Source organism: Mastomys coucha, unplaced genomic scaffold (genome assembly GCF_008632895.1).
Source record: "Mastomys coucha isolate ucsf_1 unplaced genomic scaffold, UCSF_Mcou_1 pScaffold23, whole genome shotgun sequence".
In the NCBI taxonomy this organism is placed as follows: domain Eukaryota; kingdom Metazoa; phylum Chordata; class Mammalia; order Rodentia; family Muridae; genus Mastomys; species Mastomys coucha.
The window spans coordinates 3,655,535-3,667,473 of NW_022196906.1; the positions used below are offsets into that span (position 1 = coordinate 3,655,535).

General features: G+C 41.1%; 1 protein-coding gene across 1 annotated transcript in view; it reads right to left on the bottom strand.

Moving 5' to 3' along the window:
- Nucleotides 1-11,939, bottom strand: part of Arhgap42 (Rho GTPase activating protein 42) — a 244,151-nt gene that overhangs the window by 51,496 nt on the left and 180,716 nt on the right. The window contains exons 7-8 of the mRNA XM_031344323.1: nt 7,869-7,973; nt 5,473-5,602 (exon numbers count right to left, since the gene is read on the bottom strand). Coding sequence (XP_031200183.1) covers nt 5,473-5,602; nt 7,869-7,973 — 235 coding nt within the window. The remainder of the gene's footprint in view (nt 1-5,472; nt 5,603-7,868; nt 7,974-11,939) is intronic.

The window sequence follows — 11,939 nt, forward strand, 5'->3', positions numbered from 1 at the left end:
GTACACTGCGGCACTGCCCCTTGACACCATCATCACTGTGCCCTGAGCTACCTATGGCACATACATTGTAATTGTGGCTTCTAGTGATCTGTGCTCTTCAGGCAATGCATTTGTTCCACTACCCCTACCCCAAGCCTTGTGCCTCAACTGCACATGCCTGTTTCTCACCCCATGCCCTGGCCTGCTCCCACAGCCTACATGATCAGTTCGTGTCATAGGCTTGAAACTGCCTGGACATATTTTTCATCACCACGGTCTCATGGCACAGCTGTCAGCTCTCTGATTCTTTGCATTCTGGTCCATACCAACTCTAAGCCAACTATTTCTCTGCTAATGCAAAATCTGTTTTTATACTACACAACCTGTCAAAGTTACTTAAGATTTTCATTCCTAACCTGTCTGGATGATGATTTTTGCTACTGCCAATAAATTATGGTGTGCTCTATTCAGATATGACCAACAGATTTAGCTCTCAATCTTGTCAGAAGCCTGCTAATATACTTAAGTTCGTAACAGCCAGAGTCTCCCTAACCGTAACAGTTTATCCACAAGGTCTCAGAAGCTATGGAAATGGCTACAAGTTACTTCCTTTTACTGGAGTATGAAAACTACTAAAATAACACTGTGGACAGACTAGAGAGTCACAGGCCTCATTGTCTAAGTTAAGGTGGCCCGTTTCTCATTTCACGCATTATCTGATCCACATGGAAAAAAAAGGTAGGGGGCTCTTCATAATAAGCTCTCAGTTTTCTGGGCTTGAAAGCCAGACTAACTCTGCCCAAGTTTCCATGGAGACCACAGAGACCACAGGGAACTGTTTGGACTATAGGTGAACTCTGTCATTTTTTTAATATATGACCTAAAAAACAGACCTATCTCCTTAACCTATGGTAAGCCACCACTCCATCTACTCATTAATTCATTAACTAGCTAAGACTGCCAAATTTCTTGTAGACGTCACAATAAATGATCCACAAGCTCAGGTGTAAGCGTTCACAGATGTAATCTGTTACCTCCTTACCTAAACTAGGTTTCCATTGACTAAATGCTTCATAATTCCTCTTCTTGCTATGCCTCTGTCCGAACATTATTCGAGTTCTTATAAATTTGCCTAACTCTAATAAAACTATACGATCCAACTATATAATCACAAATTCTTGTTCCTTCTGCTCCATGAAAAGGTTATTTTAAAGACACTTCATGTAGTTCACTCATGTTGTTATCTCTTTTATAAAGTTATAAACTACAGGAAACCCACTCAGATATACGTCTCATGAACCAAATAGACTCCATCCAGACAAGTATATCTACTGATCAATAGCCTAAAGTTCCCACTTTAGGGTGGGATTCCTCTGTTTCAAATGTACATCTAATGTGTGTGTGTGTGTGTGTGTGTGCACATGCGTGTATGCATGTGTGGGTTGTGTTTTTCAGTCTCTTGTCAAGTCCAGGCACTTACTACATCCAGGACAGCTCCAGAGAAGCAATCTCCAGATTCTCCAACCTTCTCTCACATACACAGATGCTTCTACTTGACTTGTTTTCTCTGATCTATCCACAGATGGTTCCGTAGACCATGGACAACAAGGAAACAGCCAACTCTCCTAAGAGTGAACCAAAATTCTCATACCTATTCTTCTAGGTTTCTTAGAGTCACATCACCCCAAAGACAGCAGGAAGTAGTTAATGATCACGATGACCCTATTCCTGCTCCACTATTTCCTCTTTCTAATTTTTTCTTGTTTAATAAAGCTAAAATGGGGGAATGTTAGCATTTTATCTAAGCTCAGTCCCCCTATGCCTGACTCACTATAAAAGGTGCTACTTACCCCATCCACTCTCTCTTGCTCTTGACTTCTTGTTCTCTCTTGACCTTTTCCCCCTCTCTCCACGTGCTCATAGCCCAACCTCTACTCCTCTTCTCTGCTCTCTCTCTCTCTCTCTCTCTCTCTCTCTCTTTCTCTCTCTCTGCCTTTCTCTGTCCCTACTACTCTCTCAACTCCCATCCCCAAGCCCTAAATAAACTCTATTCTATACTGTCAAGTGACTGGTCCCTCAGAGGGAAGGGATACCTCACCATGGGCCTGTGGAGGCACCCCCTTTCCCCATACCTGACTATACATCCCCCCAAACATATCCCCTCTCTATTTTTTATAAGCACATCATCAGGCGTCTCAGTTTGGGATGTCTCAGTGTGTTTCTCAGTGCATGCTGCTCGATGCCACAAATCCTCACCTTTGGTGAAATTCATACTCAGTACAAATTAAATTACTGTCAGATAACACTCAGTCTGACCCTTCAAAGCTGAAAAATTTAAAACAAATATCCTCACATGCCGTGTGCCAAGCCAAATCTATACCTCATATTATCTGAACTGATGGAATGGTCTATGACCAGTGGATTGATCTATGATCTGGAGCCTCAAAACTAATTAATACTTGTTGGTCTGTTGCTATGTATTGTAACGCTAAATTCTGTACCAGAAGGTGTAGGCCTAGGAGTGACTTCTCCTGTTTGCCAGCTTTTGTTGTGCAAAGCATGCTCCTTAATTTAAAACTATTGGTTGGATAAAATTAGTTACAGCCAATTATTGCAGGATTAGAGGCAGGTGAGTTTTGAGTTACCTGGTTGGGGTTAGAAAAGAGAGAGGAGAAGGAGGAAGAAGGAGAGGAGAGGTTGAAGCTACCATGAGGGGAGAGGAACCATGAGCCCAAGAAAGAACAAGGATCTGAGTACACCAGTGGGGAGGTAGCCAGGCCAGTAGTCAAAAAAGTAAATTAGGGGTTACCCCCTAGCAACTGTCAAAGACAAATAAAATAACCATAGTATAAGTCTCATTTATTTGTAAGCTAGTCAGATTTAAAATAGTTGCACTATAGCTATTTCTTATTCTATAATTATAAAATAGCTGCAAAGTCATCAAGATTCATAACCTCAAATCTAAAAGGAACATACAGTTAATGAGAGAGACAGTCCTAGACCCTCACCTGAGCCTAGGTCCCTTGTCCATCCAGACTGTGTGGAAATTTGTGCTTCCAAGTCTGTCCATCAAATTGTTATGTGCTTGTATGACACTATTTAATGATTGAGCACAACCTGAGTATCTCACATGCAACTTTCATTGGCTTGTTAGTGACCATCTCACACATGCACAACAAATTCCTTCACAGTCACTACTACAGCTCTGAGTTCTCAAGTTCACAAACCCTTCAACTACACTATTTTGCCAACTAAACCAACTTTTCCCACCATTAGCATGGAGACTTTGGAACACATTCCCATGGGTATCTTAGAGTCTCAATGGGCAGGAGAAGAAAGGAAAAGGTTATGGCTGCAGGTGATGTATTTGTGTGTCGAAGTTGACATATGTAGATGTTATGGCTTTTGTCAACTTGATACAAACCTAGACTTACTATGAAAAAGGGAGTATCTACAGAGGCATTACCTTTATCAAGCTGCCCTGTGGGCATGTGTGAGACTTATTTCTTGATTGCTTATAGATGTGGGAGAGCCCTGTCCGCTCTGAGTGGTACCATCACTTGGCTGGTGGGCCTTGGCTCTATAAGAAAGGGAACCGAGCAAACTGCAGAAAGCAAGCTAGTAAGTGGTTTTTGTCTATTATCTCTCTTTCAATTTCTGCCTCCAAGATTCTGTCCTGACTATTCTCATTGAGGGTCAGTGATGTAAAACTATAAGCTGTATAAAGCTTTACCTCCTTCCAAAAAAACCCACAAAAACAAACAGGCAAACAAAGAGTGCATGCACAAATGCTTCTAAGCCTTGGTGGCAATTTGATTTGGCATTGCTGCAAAAACCTAAATATGCAGTTTTCTACTTTCCAAAGCACATCCTGATCCATGAGGCTGGAAATAACAGCTCACTCATCACAAATGTAAGAATAGCATGTTAGGGTACATCTGACATGAAAATGGGTTAGTTTGGTGAAAATAGTCAAGGTTGTTTCATTTAATGACCCAACACAGAAAGGAGCCCAGTTACCCACATATAAGTGGATTTATGTTGATTTTTGTGGGAAGAACATTCTGGGCATGGGGTTGTTGTGACAGGTCTCTGTTGCACCTGATATTTGTTTTCTCTCTTCAGGAAGTAGAGAGTGTCAATGTGACATGGCATCATTGTTGCTTTTACTTCTGAAAACTGGCAGAGCCCAGAATGTAATGACATGATGCCACTGAGGGAAAGATGACAAGTGCAGTCTACCCTGCATCATCATCAATAGGACGTTCTTACTCAAGCTCCCACGGGACATTAAATAGAGAGCACTGCTGCAATTGCCTTCTAAAACTGACCCCTGCATTCTTTTCATTGGAGAGCCTGCACTAAAGCCTGTGCTAATAACACTTCCTCACTTTGGTTATGGTACTGATGGAGAGAAGACTGCCTTACATTCTGTACAGAAATTCAGTCTTCCAATATGAAATCATAGTGATGCTTTCAGGTAAGTAACCAAGGTGTGTGGTGTAGCATGCTGAATTATAAGACACACTAAATTCAGGGCTAGCTAGATGGCTCAGCAGTAGAAGGGTCTGCTGCCAAGGCTTACAACCGGAGTTCAATCCCTGGGACAGAAATAGTGGAAGGAGATCCACAAGTTATCTTCTGACCTAGGCATAGTAAGGTGTTCATGTGCACAACACACACACACACACACACACACACACACACACACACACAGACAAATGCACACGTTTTTACAAGGAGGGGCTAGGGTAATGGCTTGGGAGTTAAGGTATTTGCTATGCCAGCATAAAGACCTGCATTTGAATCTCTAGAAGGCAGGTGAAGTATCGGCTGGGTGTGGCAGGCCTCCTACAAGGCAGGGATGGGGACTCTCAGAACAAGCTGGCTGTGACGACTGTTCTTGTTTGTCAACCTGAATATATCGGGAATTAACTAAAACCCAAGCTAAAGGGCACACCTGAGGGACTTCTTGATTGTTTCATTTGAGGTGGGAAAATCCACCTTTAACCTGGACCATATAAAGGTGCTAACAGGCTATATAATAGACAGGGAAGAAGGACGCTTGCTGTCTTTGTCTGTTTGCCCTTGCAAGCAAGGTCAAATTCATTCCTTCACTGTTACTAGAGCCTACTTCCTTGGGATTCCAGTGTATACTGAAGAGCAGCTGATCATAGTTGGATCACCGCCTATAAGCCCCTCTGATAAATCTATCAGACCTGTTTCTCTAGATCCCTGACTAATGCACTAGCTAATGGGACTAGCCCCACTGGGAGAGCTCTGGGCTTGACTGACAGACTCTGCCTACATGAAAAGGTAGAGTGATGTGGGAGATGACATGAACGACTATGTGCATGAGTGCTTAAATGTTGCATGCAACCACACATGTGTTCACACACATGCAAACATGCATATACACACATGGATCCCCAACACATTGAAAATAAATAGGAAAGTAAAAAGAGAGATCTCAAGTCTGTCTCTGGGACTTACTTTTCTCCTGGACGTAAAGATAGCCCTCCATGGTCCACTGGCTGGGTGGTCTGTAATCTTGGTTGGCAGACTTCATCCTCTGCATCAGTCTCTCCACTTCTTGCCGAGTGCTTTCAAAGTTATTCCTTGTCTTAGGTGAAGAGAAGCCACAAACTCACTTAGCATTTTCCACCAGGCTTGCAGAAGTTGTTAACTCAAGTTTCAAAGCTGCCTAGGAGAGCAGGGTAACCTTGACCCCTTCAGGTCTATTCAATGTAAACGGACTCTGCTGTGCTGAGCTGTGTGCCCTCTCTGAGTCACTGCAGTAGAAACATCCCTGGATGACCCTGGACATCCTTCTCTGACTCTTGTGTGTGAGAAACTTTCCAACACACATTCTGTGGAGAGTCCCAAGTCAGTGAATTACAGCAAATGAAATTATTGACCATCTGCTAGCTTTGGATTAGCTAAGATTAAAAGTAGACACATAAAAACTTAATCTCTTTTCTGAGGAAGGAAAGAAATAATGCTTTTGATAAATGTGACAATGAGCAAGTTTAAAATAAAATTCCTTCTTGTACTAGCAGCTTTTATTTTATTTTATTTTATTTTAGAATTAAAAAAAATCACTTTGCTATAATGAACTCACAAATGAAGGCTTCACATGGACAGATTAAGGTGGCTACTGAGAAAACCTCAGCTCCAGCGCCTGCCTCTCAGTGAGGCCTACAGCTGAAAGGCTTGTTAAAAGGCACATCACATGGCTTTGTTTCTGGAATTACTAATACAGTTGTTAGAAGGCTGGTGTAAAACTTAGTCACACAAAATCTAAGTTCTTTTTTCTTTTGAGAATAATAATTCATATACACGATAATGTTTGCTTAAGCTGTAGGGAAAAGTAAGGTTTGCTCTGAAAGAATCTGCTTTGCATTCAAAACTTCACCCCAACAAAAGTGTGTCAGAAAACCATGTCCACAGCTTCCCGCCAAGGCCTCTCCATGGATAGTCTACAAGACAGGTGGACCTCAGAGTAGAGGAGGGCCTTTATCTGGGGACTATCTTGTTGTTTAATTTTAAATACAAAGATTGATTGGTTCTTTCTCCTATCCCAACTGAGGTAATTGTAGTTAATACTGAAAGTAAAAACTCTCTGGCATCTGCAATTTTCCCTTTTATTTTATTTATTTATTTATTTATTTATTTATTTATTTATTTTTTTACTGAAGACAAACAACTGTCTTCTACATTGAAACAAACAAGCAAACGAGCAAACAAACAGAAAACTAAAAACCTCAGTGCAAACAAGCGAAAGGCAAAACCACTCCTGCTGGGAACCTGAGTGTAAAAGCTGCAACCCAACATGATGAGAGAAAGCCAATGGCATAGCTCTGCAGGGCCATGCCAGCTCCTAGCATACTGTCCAGACTCCATGATGATGAGACCCAGATAAGCAGAGAGACATACACCTTTTACAGAAGACCAGGTGAAGGTTATCTTGGCTAGATTGCTATCCACTCAGGCATTCAGTGACTGATGACTCAACATTAGGACCTTGTTCTTCCCCAGGTTTGAGGATAGCAGAAATGAACTGGCCAATGGAGGAAGTGTCACTATTCAGGGACCAAAAGAGCTAGAGGACATCACAATATAAGCTGGTAGAAATGGATAATATGTAAACGGCTCCCATCTGTATGTTAAAGCGAGGCTTTTGAATGCTCCAAAACTTCAGTTAAATATTCTGCAAATAATTAATAGCAGGTGTTTTTGCACGTGCTTTCAGAGATATGAGGCATAGAATGCGAAGCCAGAGACCTTCCCTTTGGAACGAGAGAAACACTGCTTTCACAACAAATGAGACGTGCCTAAAGCCAGCCAGTCCCTCCTGTGGTCCTGGCTTTCAGGAGTAACTGAGAGATGAAAGACACACACACACTGTGAGTCCCTGTGATGTTTTGATATCTGTATATATTGTGAAATCATTTCTATAATCAGGTTAAGTAACATATGCATCGTCACTTGTATTTTCTGTTCTTGTTTGTGTATGGTGAGGAGAAGTTAAGGTCCATTAAAATTTTTCAGGTGTATACACTGTACTAACTCTACTTGGCACAGAGGATGTGAGAATCCCATCCATCCTGTCATCCTCTAAGCTAACAAGGTTACCACTAACTTGCAAGGACCCCACTCCGGTAATACTTTTATAAAACCCAGTAGCACATGTTTTCCTATCATGAAATCAGTTCCTCTTGGCATACATTCACCTAGTAGCTAGAAAATTAGTCATGAGAATGTCTGTAAAGAATGACTCCCTAAGCTACTTCAGTTTGCCACACATTTACACAAGGTCTGGCTTGGTCCTAACTGAGTCACCGTGAGGTTATTGCTAAGGAATGGTAGGGAGGACAGAGCATCCTTACATTCTGCAAGTTGAATTGCAGCTGTTGCTTGTACGGTGCAAATTCCTGGGCGAGTTCATATCCCTCGTGGTAAAATGTAAACAAACCCTGAAGGAAGGACAAAAGCTGCAAAAGATAAAAAACATGCACATAAAAAAATCATAAAAAATCTGCTTTTCTATATATGAAAATATCATCCAATACGAAATATCAAGGTGATTTTATTTCATTCTAATTTCTCAAAGTAATGACTTTCGATCAATGTGTTTAGCCATGGAAACATGGGTGTGAGACAGACATAAGAAATCATTGCCTTTTCCTTGTCTCTCCATGTGGTCATGAACATGCATTGTCTACTGTTCTGCCTTCGAAATGCATCATGAAACAACCACAGGAGGCCACTAAGGGCACCACAGAGAACTGGGAAGGGTCCGCAGACAAAACACAAGATGAAACAGCATTAGATTTAGAGACTGGGCAGGATATCACAGCAAGGAGCTGGTCACAGCCAATAAAAAGGTGTCCAGAGGGAGAAAAGAAAGAAAATTTACCACCAGGTGGCAGTACAGGTCCTGTTTTGGCTAGGGAAGGCTTTTCAAGGAGAATTCAAAGCAGGTTAAGAATTGAGTTACAGCACAGAATCACATGATCTTTCCTACCCTGAGTAAAATCCTCAGAAAAGAAATTCCATATTCCTAGCCTTGAGATCACAAATTCTTTTGTGCTTAGTTACTATATATTTGCATCTGTAAATAAGGAGTGCTTATCATAAAATTATGGGATGAGTATGTATATCAGTAAGTTTATCTAGAAAAAAATCATGGATTTGATACTCTATATAATTCACTGCAGTCTTATTCCATAGCCTTAGCCACTGACTTGATTAGCCTACATCTTCTTGCTGCAATAAAGTGGGAAATATCTTAAAAGAAGTGCCTACTGTGCCATTTGTAATTTTTCAAATTAAAAAGAGAAAAGCTCTTTGAAGCCATCTTTGTATGAAAGTAGATTCTCTCACCTCCTCTGTCTGGGGAGGCAGGAGTACCCCAACAGCCATCTCTTGTGTTTGCTGGGATTGCCAAGGCCTCTATGAGAGGACCTACCAGAAAATGATGACTTCATGCTTTTATTTCAACATTAAGTCAACTCCATCCTGAGTTATGTCCACTTCTAGGAGTCTAACACTTTCAAAATGTTTTCTTAAGTTTTTTTAAATTTCATTTAACTTATTTCTCCAGTTTAGAGCAAACTGGAGCTTAAAGCTGTATTTAAACACTTCCAGTTAGGTCCTGCATGTGTAGATCTAGTCATTTTCAAAGGTTAAAAACATTAAAATACTTCTGAAATGCATAACTGGCAGGAGTCTTCTGACTAGCCATTAGAACAGCATTTTCTCTGTTGGCATCAGTAATTAGCCCACAGTGAAACTCTCCCACTGTGAATTAGACATCATAGGGAGCGGGTGTCACTTCAAAGCCATCAGAAGCCACCCAGTTAATTAAATTTACAGGGAGGATTTTTTTTAAACATTGCAATAAACCTATAGAATACCTAATACCCCTAAATCCACTTTTCTAATATTCTGACTTCTCAGAGTATTGGGGCAGGAAGGACATACCATGTGTCAGAAATATAATGGCATCTAAATTGTGGGTGTGGATTCCTGGAGTCTGGCTTGAGGCTCTGAAGTACAGTTAGTTTAACTATTAAAAGATTAGTTGCATACAGAAGTGTCACGTGGTTGCCACTATGTCCATACCTACCTGAGATACACCCCTTCCCACACAGAAGGAAGACCTGTGATATTTGTCAAGTCACTCATCTGGAAGCCATTTGTTGGACACTGTGGTGAGCCAGCACTCTCCACTGAGACCTGTTTGTTAATTGAGCTTTAAAACTCATGACTCCAGCACTTCTGTCTCCCTGAGGTTGCTCCATATCCTAAGTATTTCTGACACAGCAATTGCCACAGACAGAAATCCATCTGCCAGCCTTGTTTTGGGGGCTGCAGAATCACTTAGTAGGAAGCATGCATTTTCTCTCACAACACATTCTAAGCACCCAGAAGAGAGTGAACAATTTTATTGAAGTACAAAAAAATTACACATTGAGAGATGGCTCAGAGGTTGAGTACTAGCTGCCCTTGCAGAGGGTCTGGATATCCAGCATCCAAATGGCAGCTTATAACACTCTGTAACTCCAGTTTCCAGGGATTTGGTGGCCCTCTTCTGTATTAGGTACATATATGGTTCACATACATGCATGCAGGCTAAACTTATACACATACAAAGTAAAATAAATCTGAAATATTAATTAATGGCATACCTTTAAAAAATATTTAATAAGCTGTCACCTTTTTCTCTGTGCTGCATTTCCTTGGAAGAAGTTTGGTAAAGTCTAAACAAAATGGGTGTGAAAAAAGAGCCCCTAGATGGCGCCAGAGCTCAGTTTTTAAAAAGGAGTGCATGCTCGTACATGCTGTTAGGACACTGGGCAGATGCCATGGTGCTAAACCAATGGCAGCCAGTAGAAAGACCCGGGAAATATGAAGCCCTGCCCTTCCCAGCCCTCATCATCTTTGGTTAGTGTGGAGTAAAGACAAACAAACAAACAAAAATAAAAAAGGCTTAAGCTCCTGGTAGAGTAAATGTAACCCTTCACAAAAATGTTAGGAATAATAATTACTAATTGCTGAATAATTTTATTTTGTATTCATTATTTTGTGTGTATGTGCATGCATGTGGGTGAGTGTGTTGCGGTGCACATGTACAGAACAATCAGGAAGGAGTTGGTGCTCTCCTTCTACCACGTGGGTTTTAGGTCATAGGTCTTGGAGGCAAGTACTTTTCCTCCAGATTCACATTCATTTAGCACCAGGAAACTCTATCACACTTTATTGTTTCCATGGTGTTTAGAGTCAAATTGTTATTTGTTTGCCCTCAAACCAGACCAAAAGTCAACACTGACAGCATGTTTATACTTTCACAATTTACCCACCTATCAGTTGCCACTTGATTGAAATCCAAATGGATGTGGTGGGCATGCATTAGTTACTCATCTCTACATACACAACTCAGTGGGCTAAAGTAGGAGGACGGAGTGTGTGCAGTGCCTAGTAAGAGGCAGAACCAGCTGCAGCAGGATGCTCCATAGCTCCTACTTCTTCCGTCTACACACCAACTTCTGACAGTTCCACAACCTCTGGAAACTGGGGCATGCATTCAAGTACATGGGCATGTGAAGGACACTCCACACCAAAGTACAGGTGTGCCAAAGGAAATGCAAGCCATCTAGACTGGAAAGCAAATTGCAAAAGTAACCATTTGCAGCTGCCCTGAACTTGTATATACAAAATCCGAAAGGATCCATTTAAAGAAAACTAATAGAACTAATAAGCCATTTCTGTGAGATCAGTGTGTGAAGACTGGCAATAGACTGACATACACTACAACAAACAATCTGAAATGAAACTAAGAAAACTCCCATCTTCAACTGTCTTAAAGGAATAAAATACTTACCAACTAATTTAGTAAATTTGATTCAAAACATATTTTGAAAACAATGGATGCAGCATAAATAAATTAAAAAATTGAAACAAAAATCTCTCCCTTTCAGTTTGAAGAACTTGAAACTGTTAAGAACCTGAAACTGTTCTCCACATTGATAGACAAATACAATAAAATCAAAACCACATCTTACATCTTTGCAGAACCTAGTAATTCTAAATTCACATGGGATGGGAAACAATGTTAGCTGACTCAAGAGCTCTTGGTAAAAACACAGTAGGAACCTGGTCCCCAGCTGGTGGCTGGGGAGGAAGGCTGTGGAACCTTCTGGAGGTGGGATGCTGCTGGAGGAAGGGGTAATTCCAAGTTAGACTTATGGTTTACCATCCACTTGGCTTCTAGTTTTCTGTGCTGCCCAGATCTGAGCCATCTTCCATGACTACCTTGCCTTCTCTATCACAATGGACTGAGTCCTCTAAAACAGTGAACCAAATATATCTTCCCCCACACACCACAAGTTCCTTCTTCAGAGACTTGAAGTTCTTGTCAAACAGATCTTTTACTTGCTTAGTTAGAGTCACACCAA